The following is a 24,238-nucleotide window of genomic DNA, read 5'->3' as shown; positions in this document are numbered from 1 at the left end:
GAGTGCTGAATTTTTGCTGCACATGCTTAAAAACGCAGAGAGCAATGCTGAACTTAAGGGTTTAGATGTAGATTCTCTGGTCATTGAGCATATCCAGGTGAACAAAGCTCCCAAGATGCGACGTAGAACTTACAGAGCTCATGGGCGGATTAACCCATACATGAGTTCACCCTGCCACATTGAGATGATCCTTACTGAAAAAGAGCAGATTGTTCCTAAACCAGAAGAGGAGGTTGCACAGAAGAAAAAGATATCCCAGAAGAAACTGAAGAAACAAAAGCTTATGGCCCAGGAGTAAATTCAGCATAAAATAAATACTAATAAAAGTAAAAAAAAAAAAAAAAAAAGAAGCAGAGCCCAGCCTCCAGGTATAGCAGGGGCCTAGGTGTGTCCTAGAAAGGGGATCCCTCTCTTCTGATGTCCAGCCCAGAGGTAAGTATAAAATGGAGGTTGGGAGGTAGAGTAGGTCCATCCCCAGACTGTGTCCCTTCCAGAATATTAGAATCAAGGAAGATCAGAAGGGTTAGAGGTAAGGGTCATAAGGCACCTAAATTGTTGACGGGAGGCTGATCCTTCTGTCTCTTGGTCCTAAATATGTCCCAGATAGAACTCTGACTTGAACTGTACTTTGGTGGGTCCTTACCCTATAGGTGTAACTGGGATCAGATGGGATAAGTTTGGGAGAGACCACAGGGTCATCCCCAAATCCATCCCTTGCTCTCCATTTGGCATCTTTTATAGCCCTGAGTGATGGACCCTGGACCCATATCCACCTGAGCAGAGGGAGCTGGTGGAGATCTAGATGTGAGCAAGGCCAGTGGCCTGGGAGGGACTAACCCCGGAGGGGGTCTGTGCGCAAAGGAGAAAAGCAAGGGTCAGAGCTTGAGGAGCCGCCTCCTGAGGAAGGGGAGTAAGCAAGGCTGATAAAAGACAGAGGGAGGCAGGACAGTAGCGGGAGGAAGCCAAAGCCACAAGGGCTGATACTTTCAAGATGCCAGCAACATTTCAATTGAAACACAGACACCCCCCCCCCTCAGTTTTAACTATATGGTGTTCCATGGCGAAGGGCAAGAGCAATTCTGGGGGAGCAGTGGCAGCAGACATAGGTGGCAGATATCAAGGTGGTGGAACCTGCTGAGAACAGATGGCTTCAGCAGATGGAGAGGAGGAAGAGGAGACTGGAGGGACTTAGGGTGCTGGGAAGTATAGAAAGGTAGGAGGCTTTTAAATGCTTAATTGCTGGAAAGGAGAGGGGAAGGGGCCTAGAAGGAAATGTAGTAAATGTGAGGGGGTCCATAGGGCAGTATGAACAGCTGAAGAGGAAGGTTAGAGTTCCCTAAGTAATGAACAAGTTGGGGGCAAAGCAGAGTAGGGGGACAGAAGCCTTCTAGCCAGGATTTGTAAATGACCTCGGCACCACCATTTCCATGCAGGTTCTCCAGCGCCAACTGCCAGCCCCTGAAAGTGGCTGAAGACTCTGGTCATGGACAAGGCTCTGCCCAGGCTCTGGGGGGTAATGTGAGGCCCATGTTCTACACTGGCTCCCACAGTCCCCAGCAGGATTTGGTCCCAGTTGCCCACAGTGGTAACTTGCTTGATGACACACTTTTTATTGGCTGCTCCCCTTCTCCTTGCCACTCCTCAGTTGGTGCTTCCTGGCCTCACCTCCTTTGTTAACTGTATGCACTTGCATCTTTGTCTCCAGATGTGCTTCTAGGGAAAGTGAGACAGACACTGTCCGTGAAAGAGGGACAGGATAGTAGCAAGTGCACACAACCACAGGACCTCTCCTCCTCCTCCTCCTTCTAAATTTTTATTTATTGATTGGAGAGAGAGAGGGAGAGAGATTGAGAAAGATCGATTTGCTGTTCCACTCATTTGTGCATCATTGGTTGATTCTTGTGTGTGCCCTGATCGGGATTGACCCCGCCACCTTGGCATATCAGAACAACGCTCTAACCAACTGAGCTATCCAGCCAGGGCAGGGCCTCTTCTTATAGGTGACTCTTGGCCTGTATGAATGGGCTGCCAGCTCCCAGACTTAGCCAATACTCTCGAGCACTCAGAAGATGGGCCAGGGTCTGGGTCTGAGGTGGGTAGTCCTTTGTCATACCAACTTGCCCTTGCTTGACCCCAGAGTTGGCTAGAGGCAGTGCCAGGACCCTGAAAATGGACAGTCGCAAAATGACTTGAGTCCCAGAATGGCTAGGCCTCAGGCCCTGTAGAATGAGGCCAGAGTAACCTGCCTGGAAGGTCCTTTGGCCTCTTAATCTTCAAGCTCATCCCCTGCTCAGAGATGCCTCCCCCAAGCCCTGGATTCCCCCCCACTCAGGTCTGTGGAAAGGCTTGTCAGTATTGAGGACAGCACTGTCTGCTGCTCCGACCCCTGCTAGTCTCAATCGATACCATGGGACCTATTCCGCGCCTTTCTCTGTGCCTGGGGAAAGACGACTCAGACGCCGCACCCACCAGAGAGGCCCAGGCCACACCCTAAGGGGCCTCCAGGGGGCGCCGCTTGGAAGGCTGCGGTTGGGCTCCTCCAAGTTCAGTGGCAGTGGGCGGGCGTCAGCCCCTCAAACCGCGGGGTTCTGCAGGCCCCACGCCCTCACCCTCCGTAGATGCTCCCAGGCTGGGTCCCGCTCAGAACGGCCCCCCCACCACACACGTGTGTGCTATTCACTGCTGTCTCATTTCTCCCCCCGCCCCATGTCGGACCCCAAATTCTGGGAAGGCCCGGTGCCCACATGTCCATCTGTTCCCTCGCTAGCGTGTGACCATGGGTCGGCGCGCCGAGCTCCAGCCGCGGCAGGTGCAGGGTTAAGGCGGAGAGGGGGGGACGGGGGGAGTTAGGGGGAGGTTTTCCCGAGTCGGGAGGGGGGAGAGGGGCGGACCCCGTCCAGCCCCGCCCCGCGCCAGAGCAGCGCCGGAGCCCCGCCGGAGCCCCGCCGGAGCCCGGCCTCAGCCCCAGCCGGAGCCCGCACCAGCGGAGCCGGAACGGCGGACCCCGCGCCCCGGCGGCGCCGGAGCCCGGGCCGGTGAGTCCCGCGGGAACGGCGCCCAGGGGAAGTTTGGGGCGCCAGCTGTAGAGCCCTAAGCGCGCCTGTCCGGACCCGCCCCCCCCCCCCCCCCCCCCCCCCCCGCGAGCTGGAAGTTTGGGGCTGGGAGGCCCTCGCACCAGGGATCCCAGTAGTGTGGCTCCTGCCGGAAAGGGCAGGCTGGGGAACTTGGGGATTTGCTGTGAAGGGACGCAGAAGTCCAGGTGCCCATTTCTGCTGGAAACTCCCTGGACTCTGGAACCCTAGTCCTAGGCTCATGGGATTCCCCAAATCCTCCTCCTCCCCCATTATGGACACCAAGGAGGCTGGCCTATGGGGACCTGGCATGGGCAAACCGCTGAGGGTAGATCTCAGAGGGAAAATGTGGGACCCTGGCATCCAGCCCCTCCCCTCCCAGTCCCAAACACCCTGATCTTGGCCTTTTGCTTGTGGGAATGGATGAACTCAATGGTTCCCAAAGGGGTTGTAAGGATACCCTGGAGTGTGAGCCCTGGCAGTAGGTGGGAGACCCTGATGGCTGCCCAGGGCACAGTGGAAGCCAGTAAGGGGAGGGTACAGTGGGACTCCGCCCTGGCAGAGCACCAGGGTGAGGATTGTTGAGGGGAAGGAAAGGCGGCTGGGGTGGAGAGCCCTCTCCTAGTCACCTTACCTCCCATCTAGACCTAGATATGCCCAGGGAGCTCTTAGGTGGGGGCAGGGGGTGGGAGGATCCCACATGCCCCATGGGAAGGGGGGAGGTGCCTGGGTGTCAGAGTTGCCTTCCTTCCCACTCCAGGCGGGCTCTACAGTGGTGTGCTAGCCCACCAGGGTGGGTCCTCCTCCTGCCTTTCCCACCAGTGGTTTTGGGCCAGCCCTGCCCTTAGCTACAGGCTACTCGTGTACTTTGAGAGCTGGCCGGTGGCCCTGACCCTTTGTTTCCCCTCTTTCCTCCAGGTGAAGGCAAACTGCCTGGACTGGTCACACCCCCTCCCCTTGTAACCCTGGTAGAGTCAAGATGAGGCTTTCATCAGTGAGGCCAGCAGCCTGAACAGATAGCATGGCCTGCCAGTGGAGGTGAACACCATGGCTACAGGAGGTAGCCGGGCCTTTGCTTGGCAGGTGTTCCCATCCATGCCCACCTGCCGGGTGTATGGCACAGTAGCATACCAGGATGGGCACCTACTAGTGTTGGGGGGCTGTGGCCGGGCTGGACTGCCCCTGGACACTGCAGAGACACTAGACATGGCCTCACATACATGGCTAGCACTGGCACCCCTGCCCACTGCTCGGGCTGGAGCGGCTGCCGTGGTGCTGGGCAAGCAGGTGCTAGTGGTGGGAGGTGTGGATGAGGGCCAGAGCCCAGTAGCTGCTGTGGAAGCCTTCCTGGCTGACGAGGGCCGCTGGGAGCGTCGGGCCACCCTCCCTCAGGCAGCCATGGGCATTGCAACTGTGGAGAGAGGTGAGTGGCTTCCCAAGGGTCCTGAGGTGCCCCAACACCCTGAGTTTTTTTTCTCACTTGGTTTCTTACCCTCAGAGATTAGGCAAGAGCTGTAAATTTTGCCTGGGTGCCTTGGACATGGCTTTGCCTCCTGTACCCTCCCCTACCTAGCTCTGAGCTGGGCTAGCAGAAGCCTTAACTGCCTTATCCAGCTGTGAGGTGGGAGGCAGAGCCCAGGCTGGCCCCTAGCATTAAGAGAGGACCCAGCCACCTCCCTGTCCCATCCATTCCTCCTTTCTAAGAGACAAAGGGTGGTCCAATGACTTTCAAGGTTATAGTCTGGGGGAGGGGGAGGGAAGCAGGACCTTGGCTCAGAGCCTGACAAGTGCTTAGATTGTCCCTATCCACACACATCTGGGAGCCTGAGAGGCCAACCTGGCTCAGGGACAGTTGCCATGGAAGGTGCCAGCTGACTGGCCTATCTCCTCAAAGCCCCCAGACATGCCCCCAGCTGACCCTGAAGGCAAAACAGGACAAGAACTTACTCTAGTGAAAAGGTGGGGTGAAGAGGTGCTGGCAGGGCTCCTAGCCAGAAGGCGTGGCCAATGCTCTTATCCTGCAGGCCCAAGCCCCTCTCCCAACCCCCCAGCTGGTCCCCAGAGCCCCTCCCCAGTCTGAACTCCATGCTAAGCAGGGCCTCATATGCCCTCTACCCCTGGCTTAAACCATCCTCCAACCTCCTTCCCCCAGGAGAGTCCGCATCTTGTGGCCTCCAGGTCTGACCAGGTCTGGTTCTGCTTGGATGCCAGACTTGGTTGCCATAGCATCTCCAGGGAAACGGAGACAGATTATAATTAGATCTGCTGCCTCCTGCTCTTCACTTTGAGGGGCCCTGGCCAGAGCAGGAATCCTAGTTCTCCCAGCCCCCACTCCAGGCAGACAGGAGGGTTTCTGCTGCTGGGAGGGGTACCACAAACACTGGGTCCCCAGCCACCCCCAGACCTGGCCAGGGCAGCTGTCTGGCCAGGGTACTATCTGAGCTATTCTTTTCTATGCAGATGGTATGGTGTATGCCCTGGGGGGAATGGGCCCTGACACGGCCCCCCAGGCCCAGGTTCGGATGTACGAGCCCCGCCGGGACTGCTGGTTTTCGCTCCCTTCTATGCCCACGCCCTGCTATGGAGCCTCCACTTTTCTGCATGGGAGCAAGATCTATGTCCTGGGTAAGGGCCTGGGGGATATGGGAAAGGGGCTCATTGTCCAGTAGCCCTATCCCTGTGAGTTAGCTAGAATCAGCCTTAGCTTGGAATGGCAGGACAAGGGAAGCTTTGTTGGGGTGAGCCAGTCTTGCTCAGAGGCTCCCACCTTTGGTGGCCCTTCTGGAACTGGAAAACCAAACCTCAGTACCTGAGAATCTGAGGGGTAGGTGATCCATGCTCTGGTGTGCACACAGCTGGGTATTGGTAGCTGTAGTGGGCAGCCCTGAAGGCTCGGCAACCTGGTTGGGGAGGAGCCTGCCAGGCACCCCAGATTCCCTCCCAGATGCCCCAATTCCATTGGCAGGGGGCCGCCAGGGCAAGCTCCCAGTGACTGCTTTTGAGGCCTTTGATCTGGAGGCCCGTACCTGGACCCGGCACCCAAGCCTGCCTAGCCGCCGGGCCTTTGCTGGCTGCGCCATGGCCGAAGGCAGCGTCTTTAGCTTGGGTGGCCTGCAGCAGCCTGGGCCCCACAATTTCTACTCCCGCCCACACTTTGTCAACACTGTGGAGATGTTCAACCTGGAGCATGGTGAGCAGTGGCTGTCCTGGGCTATACCCCCGCTCTCCATGGGGTGGAGGAACACAGTATCAAGGGCCAGATCTGACCTTCCCTCTCCTGCAGGGTCCTGGACCAAGCTGCCCCGTGGCCTGCGCATGAGGGACAAGAGGGCTGACTTTGTGGTTGGCTCCCTTGGGGGCCACATCGTGGCTATCGGGGGCCTTGGTGAGTCTGCAGGGCTAGGGATGAGAGGGGAGTCCAAGACAGGAGTGGCCTGCAGCATGAGTGCTACCTCTGTCCTTCTCTAGGCTCTCCAGGGCTCGGGGCTTTGTGAGCTTTCCTTTCCAATCTGTGAAGCAAGCAGGGTATGGTCTGCATGGGCCAGATATAGGGGTATCCTCAGCACCTGACTGGATTTTGTACCAGCAGGGGCCTAGGAGACAGAAACAGGACAAATGACCACTGAGTGAATGGGAAAATAGGAGTAAGAATGAATAAATGAATGAGTGGATGAATGGGGCAATGAGTAGCAAGGCGCTGATAGTCCATCCTGGGGTGATGCCTATTGGGCCATACTCTGGGCTCCGGGAGCAAAAGAGCTGGAGCCCCTGCAGCCTGTGCCCTTTTACAGCCTCTGTCTCCTTCCTGCAGGAAACCAGCCGTGCCCTCTGGGCTCTGTGGAGGGCTTCAGCCTTGCCCGGCGGCGTTGGGAGGCACTGCCTGCCATGCCCACAGCCCGTTGCTCCTGTTCTAGTCTGCAGGCTGGGCCCCGGCTGTTTGTCATCGGGGGTGTGGCACAGGGTCCCAGCCAAGCTGTTGAGGCTCTGTGTCTTCGTGATGGAGTCTGAATGCCTGATGAGACCTTGTCCCCTGGAGTGCCAGAGGCAGATGTCTGTGGCTCCTTGTGCTGCTAAGGGAACTCACTGTGGCTCTGTGGGATGAGGGAGGCACAGGTATGGGCACTTGAGACACCACCACGGGGACTTGGGCAGGGGCTTCACCTTTAGCATAGGATATACATACCTTACACCACCTCACCCCCATTCATTCATGGATCATGCCTAGCTCCACCCTTGCTCTGGAACCTACTGGGCCCTCTGTCCAATGGGAAAGTGGGGGGAGGGGAGAGCTGATCTCATGCCCTGCAAGGTCAGTGCCTACCTGGAGTTTACCAGGTCCACCCCAGTGACCATTCCTGAAGAATCCTATCTTCCAGCCTGCCTTGGAGGCCCCTGTGGACCCAGGAGAATTCAGAGAGGGTGGGGGTCACGGAATGGAAGAGTGGGTGCAGGAACCTCCAAAGGGCCAAAGGAATGTTGGCTTTGGGCACTCTACACGGCTGGCTAGTCATCTCACCTCTCTGTGCCTCAGCATCCTCATCTGTCAGTGGGGATCTCTGCAACCTTCCTGCCCTACCTACCTCACAGGGCTGTTGTGAGGACCCAGGGAGTTCAGATGTGGAAGTAAAAATGCTGCTAAAATCTGGTGTATGACCCTGGTGTGGATTCCTGTGTTAGCGCCTGGGCTTCCTTCAGAGGCCTCAGTTCTCCAAAGGACAGGGGTCCAGAAGAGCCTTTTAGATCTGGCATCTGCCCCTCCTAAGCCTCAGCTTCACTTATGGTGACATAGGATGAACGCTGTCCCCACTGTCCTGGATGTTAGAGGGTACTCACAGGACGATCAGAGAAGAGCTTAGCAAACTACAACAGAATTCCACAGGGTCAGGATGTCCTCCAGGTCAGGATGTCCTCCAGGTCTGTGTCACACAGCATCTCTGCAAAGCCTCTGTTCACCTCCATAGGGAGGGGTGGTCTAGTGGGGCTGTGGCCAGGACAGTCTCCCTCAGTCCCAGCTGCGGGGAAGCCGTCTCTTAGGCAGGACTGTGTGGCCACCCACCTCACCCCTAGAGGTGGTAGCCTCCCAGAGAAAGCAAAGCTACAGGCCTGGCCTCCTCTAACAGGCTTTGCTGCCCACTGATAGGGGCCATCGACTCTGCTTTCCCTGCAGTCACACTGCATGTAAGGGTCTCACAGCTGGGTTTGCTGCAAGAATGGATTTGGGGTCTCAGAACCCATCTGCTGCGGCCGTGGTAACCCTTCTGGACCCTTAGCTTCCTGCATGCCGCACCCCTTCTCACTCAATGGCAGGGCTCCCAGGGCAACAGCTCCCTTGCCCAGCACAGAGGCACCATGGGCGCAAGCACCGTAGGAGCCAGGCAGAGGGCCTGGCAGTGCCTTACTGCTCTCTAGTCTCTGAGCCCTCTTGGGCTGCAAGTACACACAGGCCGCAGTGTCAGCTACTCTTGTTTAATGCTCTGGACCAGTTTAAACACTCCGAGACCCCAGCATGGAGATAATGCTGCTGCAGCAGCTTGGGTCTTGGGATCTCTGGGAGGTTAGGCAGTGTGTTGGTGACGGGGGTCTGGGGTTCCACTTTGTCACTGCCACAGTGGCCACCTCGAGATGGGCGGCAGAAGTTCTGCTGATAGGTGGTGCTGACATGGGGAGGCTGGATCTGCACAAAGTGGACAAGGCGCTGAGGAAGGTCACCGAGACCTGGGCCTTTCCGAAAATTGATCTGGTAGGAGGATTCAAGGGGCCGCTGCTGGGAGACCTCCAGCTCACCAGGTGCCCAGTGCAGGAAGGTGTGTCGCTGCCACAGGCGCTCCAGGTCTTTCCGCCTTCCGATTCCCTGCAGTAGGCAGTAGGGGCCCTCCTCAACGGTACGGGCCCTTGGCCCACAGTCCTGGCACCAGGCACTGCTGTGGGTGCCTCCTGTACTAAGCCTGCCCGGTGATGCCTGGCCCCCCTGGCCTGAACCCCAGCCTTTTTGGCCTGTCTCCATTCCAGGTTGAGGCCCCCAGAAAGTCAGTGGCCCCTAGGATATTTGCACAGTCAGGCAAGCTGGAGGAGGAAACCAAAGCAGGGGTACCTCCAGGTGGAGACTGGGCTGTTTCCTAGAGGAGGGAGGTTGTCAGGAAGACAGACACTCCTCTGTCTGTATAAGGTGACCACCCCCTTCCCCTTCTCAACTTCGGCCTAGGCTGGGGACCTGCCCACCTCCTGCCTCTCTCCAGCACTCACTTTGTCGAAAGAAGTACGGTTGTCATGCTTGGAAAAGAAGTGTTGTCGCGCTGGCTCCTTGAGAGAGAGTGAGAAAGCAGGTAATGAGGGGAATGATGCTTACCTGCCCCCAAGATATCACCTCAGGGCCCGTAATGGGAGGAAGATGCCAGGAGCCACTACCCCTAAACTGCTAAACTGCCAACACCCTGAAAGGGCAGATACAAATGAAAGCAACATCTCACTTTGGGACATCTCATCCTGGCAATTGCCCCCAAAACAGAAGCCCATGGCGCTGCCTATTGAGGAAGGGGCTGAGGCATCTTCCAAGATATCCTGCTGTCAGGGGGTAGTGGTTCAAGATTTACATGGGGCCCTTATCTCAACATTGCCCACGACTAGGCTTCAGTTCTCTCCTCCCCCATCCATACCTACTCCCTCATCAGCAACCCAAAGCTCTTGACCCTAAATACCACCTGGAAGCTGAAATTTTTCTCTCTAGCTCAAGCTTTTCCTGAACTCCAGACTTTGTAACAAACTGCAAATATCTAATGGGCACCTCGAACACGACTGAGCTCTGGGTCATTCCCCAAACCTACTCCCCCTATAGCCACCACCAGCTTAGGCCATGGCAGCTAGATCCAGCCAAACACCAAGGAGATCTCTTGATTTTTTTCTTCCACACCTTACATCCAATGTGCCAGGAAATCCTGTTGATATTTCAATATGTATCCAGGACTCCTCAGCATGGCCACAGTTTCCCCTCGTCCAAACAACCTTCCTCTCTTGCCCCAGTCATTGCAAGAGCTTCCCAGCTGGTGTCCCTGCTCCTCAGTTTGCTCCCCCCAGTCTATTGTCCTCTTAGCAGTCAGAATAGTTCTCTTAATACAGGAGTCAGTTTACATCCCTTATTTGCCAAAGATCCACAGCAGTTCCTCATGTTTGTAAAGCCCAAAGTCGTCATAGTGGTCCATGAGACCCACACAGTATTGATCGCTCCATTACTTCCAGCCATACCAGCCTCCTCATTGCTCATCAAGCACACCAGCTACTCCCACCTGCAGCCTTCGCACCCTGACCCTTCTGCCTGAGACTTTTCTCCCACCTGGCCATGACTCCTTCTCACCTTCGTCTTGGGAAGCGTTTCTTGAGCACTATGCCAGAAGTCTCATCCCCAACTCTGCATTTTCCACCTTCTAACATACTATATGACTATATATCATGATGTTGCCTATTGTCTGATATTATCATCCGTCTTGCTCACATCTGTAACTCCATCACTGAGGACAGTGCCTGGCCAAATGAAGTGGCTGATCAGGTGAGTTCAGTCTTGGCTTGGTGGGGTATGAGCAATGGCTGACAGCAGGCTCCTAAGTAAAAGGCAGGAGCTAGCTTCATCCCAGATCTCTGAGCCAGAATCTTCAGGGTGGAGCCTGTGGTATGTGTCTTTAACAAGCTCCTCTATTGGGGCCTTCTGCCTTAGACAGCTAGTGCAGGTCTCCGAATAAAATGAAAGCTCCACGAAGGTGGGAAGCCAGCCAGCCTTACCTTTCATTCCTCATAAAACAAGCTGACACCACAGGGATTCCTCTCCACCCAGGCAGTTCTGAGTATTCTGGCCCCTGAGGAGACTGTCACTTGCATCTTTGCTTCTAAACCATCCAGGGCTCCCGGTCTGCCAAGGTGGTAAAACCCATGGTCTCTGAGCAGCTGGGGCTCAGGCTGGGGTTCCAGCTGAAGAGGCTTTGGAGGAGGGGTTAGTTTCCTGAGGTGGAGCTGTGTTTGTATGTGGGGGGCCAAGGGCCCCGCGGAGGCTGCTAGTCTGCAGTCATCCGGAGCTGAGAGAACCTCTGTGGCTGACTGACATGGGTGGGGGGGTGAGGGGTGGGCAGGGAACCAGCAATCATGGCATCACCAGTGGAGGACCTGCCCCCAAACCAATCATGGCCCTCCCGTACTCTTGTGTGACCTTAAGAACAAACAGGACTAGAATTACATTGCCCAAGAGTCAGGCAGGTGAAGGCTAGAAATAAATTAATCTGGTTTAATTTTTTTATGATTTTGTTTTTTTATTTACTGATTGGAGAAGGGGGGCAGAGAGAGAGAGAAACATCAATTTGTTATTCCACTTAGTTATAAATTAATCTAGTTTAGAAGAAAAAAGAATTGTTCTGCATCAGAATGATATGGGTAAAATTTCTACATGCCACCTTGAAAGGAGAGGAAAGCGGATGCCACCACTTGGAAAGGTTTTTAACAACCATAGCTGCAGTGGGCCCGCTGACACCTGGCATCTCTCAGCTAATGAGAAAATAAAATGGGAACCTCCCCTGAGCAGTCCACTAATTAAAACAGCTTCAGGCCTAGAAGGAGCTACGGGACTTGGCATTTATACAACCTGAGCCCAACACACACAGATCACGCTGTTTGGGGCTGCTGATAATGTTAGTAAATATTTTATGTAGCAAGTCTTCACTTCTACCAAGACATGTCCCCTACTCTGTCCCTGAGGGATGAGAGCTGCCACTGAAGGCTCCTACAAACACCTAGCAGGAAGCCCCCAGGTTGCCTCTGTCCCTGCAGTACTTAGGTCCCATACTCTCGCAGGGGAGGTGGCCCTGGCTCAGTAGACAGTGCTAGGCAGCCCTTGCAACTGGGAACACTAGGCATTCAGGCTACGCAGCATGGCAGCCTCCAGGACCTTGCTCTTGGCCTGGGAAAGCAATTCCTGGAGAATCAAATGGCAGTCAAATAGGACCTGGCTAAAAGCTGGGAAGCAAGGAGCTGCAGTGAGCAGAGCATGTTCCAGGTACCCCCCCAGGTCCCTCCTCCACCCTGATCTTGCCAAGGAGGCTGATCTGAGCGCACGTCTCATCGGCTGCCTTCCCTCTGGCCACTGGAAAGAACTGGGAGGAGAAGGAAGGGAGGAGGTACAAGGTATTTCTTTTCCTGGCTCCCTCCCAGGCCAGCCCCCACCTGGTTGTGTCTCTCCACCCAAGATCACCACCCCTATCAGGGTGGCCCTCTCTATACCACTCTCTCCTGGGTGCTAGAAGCCATGCCTTTCCCTTGTTCCTTCAGGCCCAGTCATACTGATCACTGGTTGTTAGAAACCTGTGAGACTACCTTCCCGCAAGGCCCCCACACCTACTTGTTACTCTGTACACCCTCCTGAGTTCTATTTTGAGTGGACTTTTTCCTGCTGGGACCCCCCACAATGCACATTGCCCCCTCCTTGTCTCAGGACTGGAAGCAGTGGAGGGCCTGGGACCTGCATCCCTCTTCTGTTCTTAGGAAGCCTTTTCCAGCCACTCTAGGCCATTTCTGCCATCACCCTTCCCAGTCCCCCTTGACCAGAAGAGCCTCCTCACTCACCCCTGAGTCCCTGGACTACTAGGCTGACTGTGGGCTAGACCATGGGATTTTATGGCATCGAGGAATCTGAGCTTAAGGGCAGTTTTCGGCAAAATGCAAGGCTTACTTCCTGTGTTCTGGAGGCTCTCTGCCATGGCAGCTCACCCCACCTGTGCCCTGACCCTTCCTCCATCTAGAAGGAGCACTAAGCCTACTATGGGCTCCTCTCCACCCTGCCTGGAGAAAGACCTGACCTTTCAGGGAAGAAGGTCCAGGCCTTGTGCATGTCCTGGGGATAGGCTGGCTCCAGCTGTCAGTCCAGCTGTGTGTGGTAGGGCTAAGGATGATGCTCCTGGGGCCTGAGAGAAGCAGAAACTGGCCCAGCCCCCCAGCTGCTCCCAGGCTGCCCTGTACCTGACATCGCTGCAGGAACACTGCCGGAGGCTGGGGCTTGGCCGCAAGGCGGTATTCTCTAGCACTTTCGCTCTTGAATTGGCCTCTGTAGTGCCCATAGAAGCCATTGTTGTGCTAGAATAAGGCAGGATGAGAGTGAATCCTACCCAAAGCCCACTCCTGAATCTTAGACCTCAGGGACCCCAAAGGCTAGACCTCAGAGGCTGGAAGCCTCTCCTGGGAGTTTTTGGCAGAAAACATCTGAGGTGGGGGGACATCCCTGGAGAGTGGCCTGCAGAGAGGTGTCTCCCATTTATCTTCCTGGGCTGTGCTGGCCCACCCGGGAAAGCTATGTGTATGTGGGGAAATGATGCATAGACCTGGGAATAAGTGGGGTGTCTAGAGGACTAGGAGGTTAGCTGAGTAGCATGAGACCAGGACCCCAGGAAGGGGCTCCAGGGGTGACCTCAGGATGGCAGAGGGGGTAGGCAGTTCAGGGTCCTCCACTGACCTGGATGCTGGACGAAACCCTTCTCACTTTACTTTCATGATTCATACAAATTTCAGGTACCACACCCGGGCCCGGGGGCCAGGATTCACTATAAAACACGCTCTTACCCAGGAGCCGACTAAAGCACTTTGCATCTTTCCGGGAAAGGAGCAGAAATGGCAAACTCCTCGTCTTGCCAAGGCTGTCTGAGAATCTGAGGAGGTCACCTTCCTGTTGCTTGGTGACAAAAGGAGATTGTGACTGCACAATGTTGCTGAGTGCTGAGGCAGCACCTGGCCTGCTACCTACCCCTCTGTGCTTCCTGCTTTGTTTTTACTTCCTTCCTGAGAGAGTCCTTCTATATAGAAACACACAAGGCTCCACGGTGGAGTCTGATGAATTCACAGTCAATGAAATATTAAAGACCATCTAGAAACTACACAAGGCTCCAGGGTGGAGTCTGATGAATTCAGAGTCAATGAAATATTAAAGACCATCTAGAAACTACACAAGGCTCCAGGGTGGAGTCTGATGAATTCACAGTCAATGAAATATTAAAGACCATCTAGAAGCAAATCCTGCATTTCTAAGACTGCGAGACCGAGATGCCAGGGGTATGAATTTAGAAAGCACTCCATGGAGTCAGAAGAAACGCTGAAGGGGTTGGTGGCTCTTAGGGCAAAACTGGTGCTGCGTCACAATAAGGCTCTGCCAGCTTCCCCGGAGCTTGTGGTGCCCGGGAACACTAATCCTGGCAGGCGAACACCAGGAGGGCCTGAGTGAAGGAGAGCATGACAGGGAAGCAGGAGGAGGAGCGTGAAAATATTTGACATTGTGGTTCCATTCCAGGCTCTCCTTGGGCAGATCATTCTCTTCCCCCCTCCCCCATTGATAACCCAGGGATGTGAACGGTTCAGCACTTTTACTAACTAAAAGAAGCTGTCAATCAGCCTCTAAAACTGTGCCGATGAAAAATTCAACAGCGGGGAACACTCAGACCCTGCTCCAGCCACAGGCACCGGCCTTACCGGCCAGACCGACCACCCGGTATCATTACCCTGGGGGCAAGGGCACCCGCAAGGGCACGAGCGCGCAGCATCGGCGGAGAGGAGAAGACTGTAAAAGCGGCCTCAACGTTTACCCACAGCACAGTGACGACGACATTGGTCGACGGTCACACAGGGAAATCCTGTAGTTACTATAAATGGGCTACGGGTACTTGCATCCATACAAATCTCAAAAATGGTGAGTCAAAAGGTGAAGCTGTAGAAAGACGCACAGAGTGCCGGGCAAGGCTCTACATCGTTCGTGGAAACGCCATCGCGAACTGCAACTGTTCCCGGCGAAGTCACTCATCTTCCGCGCCCCGTCGGCAGCCTCCGCCACAGCCGACGCCCGCTCTCCCGGTGCCCCTCCCGGCCCTGACCGCACCTTCTCTGGCTCCTTCGCTGTTTTTTCATCTACGTCGGGGGCTTCAGCGCAATCAGCTTTCCATCCCCACGCCGTCAGTGGGGATCTCGTCCGGTTTCAAGGCTTTAAAAGCCATCTGTAGGCCGGAGTTCAACAGACCCGCCCTGCTCTGCCCCCTCTGCCTCCGCCTGCCCTGCCCTCAGGCTGCTCAGCACCTAGCAGGCCAGGACCCTCGGACAGGTTCTCTCCTCCTTTCTCCTTCCTCCTCCATGCTCCCAGCGGTGCATCTCTCCGACCACAGCCTCTCTCGCCCCAGCTACTCCCTCTACCCTGCTCTCCTTCGGACCACCCAGGCCCCAGCCATGCCCTGGCCCCGGGACACGTATCTCACTCGGCATTCAGCAGGATGTGCCTCTGGCGTCCCCTGAGTGGGTCTGCACCGGCGAGGGGATGGCGGGTGTGAGCGCGCGGTCTGAGGGTACAGCTCCTGAGGTGTTCCGTCCGTGGGCTGGGTGCGCGTGCGCCTTCGGGCCGGCCGGCAGGCTGGGCCAAGATTCAAAACCGTTAAAACCGTTGAAACTGTTAGTCACGTGCTGCAGCTGGGCCGGCACCAGGGGGCGTGGCTTAAACCCCATTGGCCCGAGCAGGCCCTGGGGGTGGGCCGCGCATGCTCAGTCGGCTTCCACGGGACCAAGTGACTTGGCAGCCAGATCAGGGCCGTGTCAGGTCCAGGCGCGTGTGGCCCTCAGAGGAGGAGGCAGAGGGGATTTGGGCAGGTGCACGCGTGGGCGTGGGGGGGGTAGTGGGCAGGGTCAGGAGCCGAGTGGGCCTTGCAGATAGGTTCTGGATTCCCAGGGACCTGGAGGAGGAGTCCCCTTGAGCCTTGCCTCGCGGTTCCTGCCGCCCTTTCCTTCCCTGTGACAGGATTCGGCGCCGGTCCTCCAAGGGGACGACGTGCACGCCCATCCTGGGAGATTCCAGGGGGCCACGCCTCCCATCGGAGGCCGGGAGTCTGGCTTGGGAGACGCAAGGAAGGGTGTCAGCCGGGAAGGGGGGTGGTGGGAGGACAGGAAGCGGGGGGGGGGGGGGGGGGGGCACCGCCGGGTTTTGTCTTTGATTAGAACCTTTACGGAAATCCCAAAGGCCAACGGAAGGATTTTGTCGAGGAGCCCGGAGCTTGTCTCCTGCTTGGAAAGAAGAGGCGGTAGATGAGAGAGACGGGCAGGCCTGGTCAAGGCCAGAGGGGTCGCACAGCCTGAGGGAGACCCGGTGGCGGAGCGGAGAGGCTCTTGGAGGGCCTCTACCATGGCCTCGGGGTTCTCAGCGTTGAAGACGGGTCAGATCGGGGCTCTGTGCCCCTAGGGCACCCTCCTCAGCCCACGGGCCTCCCTCGTTCCTACCACCTTGCCGGGGCCCTTCCTGTGGAAATGGTCGCATTCCTTCCCTGCACTCATACCTTTACTTCTATGCTTCCTTTAATAGTGTCAACGTAAGAAACATTCAAACGTGTAAGAATTTGTGTGAGTTTATTTGACAAGCCTGTTGACAACTGCCAGAAATCTCAATGGATTGAAATAATGCTCCGGAGAATGGCAGTTTTACACCTTATTTTATGCGTTACAATCAAAAGAGGAGATGCAAGTGGGTTCCATGAAATCCATTGGTGAAGGATTAGGGAGGTGTGGGGGGGAACCTCTGGGATCAGACGAACAGTAGCAGGAGAGAGACATCTTTTACTCAGGTGGGTACAGGTTAGTCAGCAATTACCACGATAAAACAAAGAGGCTTTATGGTCTCTGCCCCGGTGCACCAGCTGTGCCCTGAGGGGTCTGACAAAAGGAATTACCCTGACATTCCAAAGCCGTATTAGAGTAAATGCACAGGACAGTAGACTGGCTTAGTTAAGGTCAAGATTGACCTTTGTCAGGGAAGATACTGGCCTAGGACATGACTACCCACCATAAACTGCTTTTAGTTTAAAAAGTGTTAATTTTTCATCCTGTGTGGTTACTTCAGGTCTCTGAGTTTGCAAGGCCGCCATGCAGGCCTTCCCTGAGCTCGTCAGGTTAACACTGCATGTGGCCCCTTTTTGTCCACAGTAGGATTGGGGGATGAGAGGGAGAGGGAACTCTGCCCTGGAAATCTTTTAATGTGTGCATTTTGGTTTTCATTTACCTTAGAATGACTAGTTCTACTAAGAATGACTGCCTCTTCATTACTTGTGTTATAAAGGAGAGATTTAACAGAGGGGATTTCTGCCGTCTGAGAATTTAAAAGCCTATACAGGTGGTGTGAAGGCAGGTAAGATGCACAGAGGACAGATAAACATCAAGCACTGTGTGTTCCTTAGACATAGAAAGGGCATAACCATGGAATTTCTTCTACCACATTTAAGAAACCCCTTAAGAATAAGTTAGATTTGGAACTGGGGGAACAGAATTCTAAACCCCAAGCTACATGCTATATAAATTACTTTTCTCCCGTCAGCATAAACAGAAGTAGAAGACAGCAGGACTTGTCTTCTAGATGAAGTAATAATGGCCTTAAATAATGGTCTTGTGGTGATGTGTATAAAATTGTCTATATTCTAAATCTAGACTCTAGAAGGAGGAATTTCTACTAGTGTGGATGGAAGAAAAAAATGGGCTGTCAAAGAAGTAATCATGAGTCAGGACTCCTATATTTACTTCAGTTCACCTCCTTTGTTAAAATATGTAATAAGTCTGTGACTGATCTAGGGACCTGAAATGTAAAAATTGAAAACAAATCAAAGGTATTTTTAAATTCGTGGATACTTGGAAAGTTTTGCTCCATTGTCTTAATTTAGTTCCCAAGTATCCCAACCCCTCCTCATTTAACAGTAAATATTTTCTGAGCCAGGCACGATTTCTAGATTCTGGGGATATAGCAGTGAACAAAACAGACAAAAATTCCTATTCTCAAAGAGGTGAACATATTCTAGTAGGCCTGGGTGTGCTTGCTGTGACAGACAAAACAAGATAAAATAATAAAATACATAGTGTATTAGAATGATGATGTCCTGTGAAGAAAAAGCAAAGGAAAGATACAGTGATTGTTGAGGTATGATAATTTTGAATAATTGAGAGAACACCTAGAGGTGGTGTGGCTCGTTGTGCTGATGTCTGGGGGAGGAGTGAACCAAGCGGAGGAAACAGTATGGGAAAGGGACGTGAAGCAGCAGTGAGAAGCCCTGTAAGAGGTGTGGAGTGCAGATGAGAGAGAGGCAAGGCTAAGGGGAGATTGCAGAGGACGCTGAAGATAATCATGAGAACGCTGGCTTATATTTTGAGTAGGATAGAAGTAGTGGAGCATTTGAGCAAAGGGGTGATATAATCTGACGTAAGGTTAAAGTTACTGAATGCTTTGTAGGGAAGAGAATATGAAATGGGATAGGGGGGAAATCAGGGAGACCATTTTGGAGGCTGCTGCAGTAATCCAAGTAGAGTAAGGTTGTCAGATTTCGCAAATAAAAATATAGGACACCTGCCTGGCCGGGCGTGGCTCAGTGGTTGAGCGTCGACCTAGGATCTAGGAGATTGCAGTTTGATTCCTGGTCAGGGAGAGGTTTATATTAAGTCGTTCATTGTATCAGGCGAAGAAAAATGGGATTTATTGGTTTTTCCTAAAAGCAGATTATTCGTAGGATGGCAGGAGAAAAGGACTGAAAGGCAGAGGCTGAAAGTCAGGCTTTCTGTTCTGCAGGTAGCTGGGCTCTCCCTGGTGGTATCAAGAAGGAGAGAAGCTTGTTGGCAGTTTAACAACACAGATTACCTGTCTCTGGCACATAGGTACTGGGAATCTACACTAATCAGATGAAAATATAACTACTAAAATGTCTTCACCTACATATAGTCACCAGTAAAGCAATCTTGGGAGGGGGTTATATTAACCTTTTAAATTAATGTTTCTCTTTTTTTTTAAATAGGGATAACCATAAGAAATGAATTTCAATGTCTGGAATATCAAAGATATGCTCAGTATTCCATCAGGCTCTGGGTAAGTTTTCTGGTTATATATTCGGATTCTTAAGAAGATCTTTTAGTTATATTTTTTTCATAGAAAGAGCTCTCCTTCCTATTGGTTATAGAGTTACCCCATATAGTTTCTTCCCCTGCCTGTCACTGCTGTACCCTCTCATACTTGGCTTTTTCCTTTCACCTATTTTATAATTATAAAAGCAATGTCAGTTCAGCTATGTATGTTAATTGAGCAGTGACTCTCTGTTCAGCATTGGGCCTAGAAATTATGATGCCTGTGAGAGATAGACATCGTCCAAGGTCTAGAAACTCTCACTTCAGTTGGAATGAATGCTGTTGAAATAGCAAGGAGAAAAGTCAAAATGATGTCCAGATATATATATAATAGCGCCACTCCAGCTGTTGAAAAGGTTCATTGAGATATTGTCCCCTCTACTACTGCTCCACTGAGGTTTCAAAGACTGGCATAGATATCCAGGGAAAGGAAGTTGAAAGTCCACAACTGGAAGTATTTAAAGCAAGCAAGGACCAGACACTGAAAGTGTGAAAGGGAACCATATAGTTGTTTCAAAAACAATTGCTATTGAGTCCTGCTGTGCACAGACTTGAGTTGATTACATTCTTCAGTTTGCATGAGGCCTATATTAGCCTGTGTGGGCTGCCAAAACAAAGGACATAAACTGGAAGGCTTAATGCTTAAACAACAGAGATTTATTTTCTCATAGTTTGGGAGGTTGGAAGTCCTAGAACTTTATGCCAGCATAATTGGTTTCTGGCGAGAGCTCCCTCCTGGCTTGCAGACAGCCACCTTCTTGCTGTGTCCTCACATGGTAGAGAGAGAAAAGAGAGGGTGAGCTCTCTGGTGTCTCTTCTTAAAAGGACACTATCCCATCATGAGGGCCCCACCATCATGATGTATATGTTGTAGGTTTAAAAGTTTACATAAATGGCCTGGCCGGGCGTGGCTCAGCGGTTGAGTGTCCACCTGGGATCCAGGCAATAGGGGTTCGATTCCTGGTCAGGGCACATGCCCGGGTTGCGGGCTCGATCAATGACTCTCTCATCATTGGTGTTTCTATCTCTCTCTCTCCCTCTCCTTTCCTCTCTCTGAAATCAATAAAGATATAAATAAATAATAAATAAATAAATAAATAAAATAAAATGTTTACATAAATGATGTGTAATAGTGCTCATTCATTTTTTACTTTTTTCCTGTACTCAGGATTACATTTTTGAGACTTATATTACTTATTTACTTATATGTAAATCTAACTTATTGCTTCTGGCTATTGCATCAGTTATATGCATATATCATGTTTTATTTTTTATCTATTCCCTCAGAGATGAAAAGATTTAACTTTTTATAAGATAATGTTCTCTTAATCCCTAAAGATTTTATGAACTTTGATCTCCAAAATGGTGTTATAGCCTACAGTGCTATTATTCAAGGAATAATGGTGTTATTGTTTAAATTCCCACTGATTGTTCCCAGGTTGTTATAATAAAAATGTCTGGCATTCAAAAATTTCTTGTTTCTTTATAGGTGGTACTGGCAGTGTTCAGGGAGGTCATAGGAGGTTAGAACAAGCTAGCACTCTGCCCAGAGTATTATGAAATGAAGAGTTGTAAATTATTATTTTATTTGTTCAGGATGTTTTCTACTTGCTATGCTTTGCTTTTCTTGTTTAATTTCAGGACCACTAAGTCATCTAACTGGACCAATAATCAGACTGATTACTCCAGTCTCAGTGATTCTCAGTTCCTCTTTGGATCCCAGTTCTGTCCAGAAAGTTCAGAGACCCTGTCAGCACCCTTGGATGTTGGTGTCCATTTGAGAGATCCAACACAGTTACAAAAGAATTCTCTGGATGTGAGTCTGATTGCCAGAATTTCTCTGCACGCATTTCACCATCATTATGGAGATAAGCTGTGAAGACTTATTCTGTTGAATTATATTTCAGAAGTGTACCTCTCTAAGGATTACTTTCCTAAATAGATATGTGCTTACTGGTGATTTGTTTGACTTGGTAGATTGAAATGGGGAAAATATCTATATTTGCAGTTTCTTCTGTTACTAAAGCAATGTAGAATAGTGCCAGTACCTCGACCCCTTCTAGGGAGATCCAAATATTGTAGGACACTTTCTAAGACTAGTCATACTATTAGTTATAAAAGTTTCATAAGGCCTAGCAGGCTTGGCTCAGTGGTTAGAATGTCGGCCTACAGACTGAAGGGACTTGGGTTCAATGCTGGACGAGGGCACGTACCTGGTTGCAGGCTCCACTCCTAGCCTCTCTCTCTGTCCCTTCCATGCTCTCTGAAAGCCATGAAAAAATATCCTTGGGTGAGGATTAAAAAAAATTTTCATAAGAAAAAAGAACTTTAGAAAAATTGGAATAAAGTAACATAAATTTTATTTTAGATGGACTTTAATTTTTCAAAGAAACCTCAGGCGCTCAGTGGATTCTAGCCTACACTGCTGCATGATCTCCTTGAAGGAAGGGATGCGGATGCCGAGGCCCAAGTTAATGGATAAGGGCCAGAATGAGGGCCAAGGCTCTTGAGTCCTTGATTTTTTTTAAGACCAGCATGTCTTCTTTTGTGAGTCAGAAATATTTTAATATATTTACTTATGTAGGTCTAAAACTAGATTTGACTTCATATACGGACTTACATGCATCCAAGTAGAAACTTAATGAACATGAGGTCAGTGCTTAAGTTAGTAGGGCGTGCTCTGAGAACAGCATTTCAGTACAAAAATTGGTGCCCAGGATATGAAGGAGCAAATGTACACCCTGAATGTTTCAGAGTAAGTTTTGCATCAGAATGCAGGAATTGGCTCACCATGTGCCAGCATACCCACCATCCAGTTCACCAGCAGCTGAGCAACAGCAATTTGAGTTAAACTTATTAACATGAAAACTTTAACATATCACCTCAGAGACAGCATAAGTAATTCTCTGTAGTAAACAAACTGATGGTTGCCAGAGGGGAGCAGGGTAGGATGTTGGGCAGAAAAGGGGAAGGGGGTTAAGTACAAACTTCCAGTTATAAAATAAGTCACAGGAATGTAATGGACAGCATAGAGTACATTAGCATAGGGCATAGTTGGTAATACTGTAATAACTATGTAACAGGACAGATATTACTAGACTTAGATCACACAGGTGGTGATCGATCACTTCGGAAGGTATATAAATGCTGAATCACTATGTTGTACACCTGAAACAAATATAATATTGTATATTAACTATAATTTAAAATAAAATTTAAAATATATATAAATAAAATAGTTGATGGAATAAAACAGTTCTCTGTTGTTGCCTTTAAATTTATGCAATTGATTTTAGCTGACATTTTATATATATCTCTGGGCTGGTAAGGCAGAAACTGTATTAATAAAAAGTTGCTTTATTGTAATATAATTTTTTTGCATGTATGAAATAAAAAGGAAGTACTACATGCTATGTTGTTACTTAGTATTATGGTTTATACTTAAATGTGACTCTGCATTGTATAGAAAATGGTGAATGTTACAAGTATTTTTCTATGTGAAATGCTATAATGATTTTTTTTTTAATTTAACAGAATGAACCTAGTATTTTCACAAAGTACCAGACAAAACCCCAGCTGTTTGGAGAAGATATAAAAGATGGAGGCTTATTTCCTCTTCCTCTGCCAGTTGGAAAATCAAAAGGCCTCTTGGAACAGTTTGAAGAGAAAAAGAAAATAGCAAAAGACAAATTGGACAGGTACACACACCTTTCAAGTAGACCAGACAGCTCCTCTTTTATGAGGGCAGCAGAATGGAATGCCAATAGTGAATAATTCCATTTCAGCATGATAGCACTCTTTCCTTTATAGCTCATCTAATAATTACTCTCTATTTGCTTTCTTATCGCTGTAACTTGTGGCGGATTTCACTATGGCTGCCACAGTTTTGGCCCCTCTGAAAAGTGAGCTAAAGGACTTCTTAGAGAAATGCAGTATTCAAATAGTATTATGTTTATTCTACCCCAAATTCTGCCCCTTAATTTGTTTTCTTTTCAGATCATCGGAATTAGGAAATAAGATGATATTATTTGTTTTAGAATGAAGAACATAGCATGTGAATTCTTAAGTCCATAGTTCAAGCTGATTTTTCTCACTTATAAATGTTGCTATTTTTTCAGATATACCCTACATTTTATACATCTTCTTATTTGTTAGTGTTATATTGATTTCTTTTATTTCTTATCCTCATCTAAGGATATTTGTCCATTGCTTTTAGAGAGAGTGGAAGGGGGGGAGAGAGAAACAGCGATGTGAGAGACACTTCAATTGGTTGCCGCCCGCGTGAGTCCCAACCAGGGCCAGGGATCGAGCCTGCAACCAAGATACGTGCCCTTGGCCGGAATGGAACCCAGGACCCTTCAGTCCTCTGGTGGATGCTCTAACACTGAGCTAAACTGGCTAGGGCAGTGTTATATTGATTTTTAAAACAAATATGTGAGATAAATTAGAGCTGCAATATTTTTAAATAAAGAAATTGAAGTCACTGAGGAAATAACTTGTTCATTTCTTGGTAGTAAGTTATTATCAAGGCAACATCTTTAGGTATCACAGAAATCATAATACCCAAGCAGAGATATACTTTATTATTTCTGTGACAATGAAGGGGTATTGCTTAGCATCACCACTAGTGCTTTGATGTTGAAAGAGCCAAAATTTCTTAAAAGAATTCCTATATTAGGTATCTGTTATACTGTATAATTTATTTTCTGATGTATTGAATTTCTAGGTACCATAATTCTCTGCTTTTATACTTTAATAACATTCTGTTCTTAACATCCTTAATTCAGTTACTTTTTTATTTTTAATATTTTTATTGTTTTCAGGTAATATGCCAATCTCTTTCATGAAAAAACATATGGCCCTAGCCAGTTTTGCTTAGTGATTAGAGCATCGGCCCCAGGACTGAAGAGTCTCGGGTTCGATTCTAATTAAGGGCGTTCCTTGGTTGCAGGCTCGATCCCTGGTCCTGCTTGGGGTGCATGCAGGAGGCAACCAATCAAAGTGTCTCTCTCACATTGATGTTTCTCTTTTTTTTTTTTTAAATATATCTTTGTTGATTTCAGAGAGAGGAAGGGAGAGGGAGAGGAGGAGAGATAGAAACATCAATAATGAGAGAGTCATTGATCGGCTGCAGCCCGAAACCCGGGCATGTGCCCTGACCGGAATCGAACCCTGATCTCCTGGATCCTAGGTCGATGCTTAACCGCTGAGCCACGCCCGGCTGGGCTGATGTTTCTCCCTCTCCT

At 50.6% G+C, this 24,238-nt stretch overlaps 3 protein-coding genes across 4 annotated transcripts in view; 2 read left to right on the top strand and 1 right to left on the bottom strand.

Annotated features, from left to right (window-relative positions):
• The first annotated feature begins 2,958 nt into the window (after positions 1-2,958).
• KLHDC8B (kelch domain containing 8B) lies at positions 2,959-7,711 on the top strand. Of its 2 annotated transcripts, none has more exons than XM_087824567.1 (6): positions 2,959-3,035; positions 3,990-4,494; positions 5,532-5,696; positions 6,037-6,261; positions 6,355-6,456; positions 6,883-7,711. In XM_087824567.1, exons 2-6 carry the CDS (start codon positions 4,119-4,121, stop codon positions 7,077-7,079), a joined length of 1,065 nt encoding a protein of 354 aa, XP_087680693.1. In that variant the 5' UTR covers positions 2,959-3,035; positions 3,990-4,118; the 3' UTR covers positions 7,080-7,711. The 2 variants fall into 2 exon arrangements, with proteins under 2 accessions (XP_087680693.1, XP_016058248.2); XM_016202762.2 differs by lacking the exon at positions 2,959-3,035 and adding an exon at positions 3,194-3,259.
• Positions 7,712-8,523: 812 nt separating this feature from the next.
• CIMIP7 (ciliary microtubule inner protein 7) lies at positions 8,524-13,685 on the bottom strand. Its single transcript, XM_016202763.2, has 4 exons — positions 13,659-13,685; positions 13,062-13,175; positions 9,315-9,371; positions 8,524-8,943 (listed from the first exon to the last, which is right to left on the bottom strand). The coding sequence occupies exons 1-4, from the start codon at positions 13,683-13,685 to the stop codon at positions 8,524-8,526; spliced, it is 618 nt and encodes a 205-aa protein (XP_016058249.1).
• Positions 13,686-18,901: 5,216 nt separating this feature from the next.
• Positions 18,902-24,238, top strand: part of IHO1 (interactor of HORMAD1 1) — a 12,613-nt gene continuing 7,276 nt past the window's right edge. Inside the window, exons 1-3 of the mRNA XM_016202765.2 lie at positions 18,902-18,957; positions 20,634-20,808; positions 22,527-22,690. Coding sequence (XP_016058251.2) covers positions 18,902-18,957; positions 20,634-20,808; positions 22,527-22,690 — 395 coding nt within the window. The remainder of the gene's footprint in view (positions 18,958-20,633; positions 20,809-22,526; positions 22,691-24,238) is intronic.

This window comes from Miniopterus natalensis, chromosome 15 (assembly GCF_054644295.1).
Source record: "Miniopterus natalensis isolate mMinNat1 chromosome 15, mMinNat1.hap1, whole genome shotgun sequence".
Lineage (NCBI taxonomy): Eukaryota > Metazoa > Chordata > Mammalia > Chiroptera > Miniopteridae > Miniopterus > Miniopterus natalensis.
The sequence above is the reverse complement of the archived record's forward strand: the minus strand, read 5'-3'. Positions and strand labels throughout refer to the sequence as shown.

Bases quoted from the DNA above. Each gene is read 5' to 3' on its own strand.
- CIMIP7 (XM_016202763.2), bottom strand. From the start codon at position 13,685: ATGCAAAGTGCTTTAGTCGGCTCCTGG. The intron at 13,176-13,658 runs GTAAGAGCGTGT...GCCTTATTCTAG, and splicing joins GTGCTTTAGTCGGCTCCTGG to CACAACAATGGCTTCTATGG. The intron at 8,944-9,314 runs GTGAGTGCTGGA...ACCGTTGAGGAG, and splicing joins ACCGTACTTCTTTCGACAAA to GGCCCCTACTGCCTACTGCA.
- KLHDC8B (XM_087824567.1), top strand. From the start codon at position 4,119: ATGGCTACAGGAGGTAGCCGGGCCTTTGCTTGGCAGGTGTTCCCATCC. The intron at 5,697-6,036 runs GTAAGGGCCTGG...TTCCATTGGCAG, and splicing joins GAGCAAGATCTATGTCCTGG to GGGGCCGCCAGGGCAAGCTC. The intron at 6,262-6,354 runs GTGAGCAGTGGC...CCTCTCCTGCAG, and splicing joins GATGTTCAACCTGGAGCATG to GGTCCTGGACCAAGCTGCCC.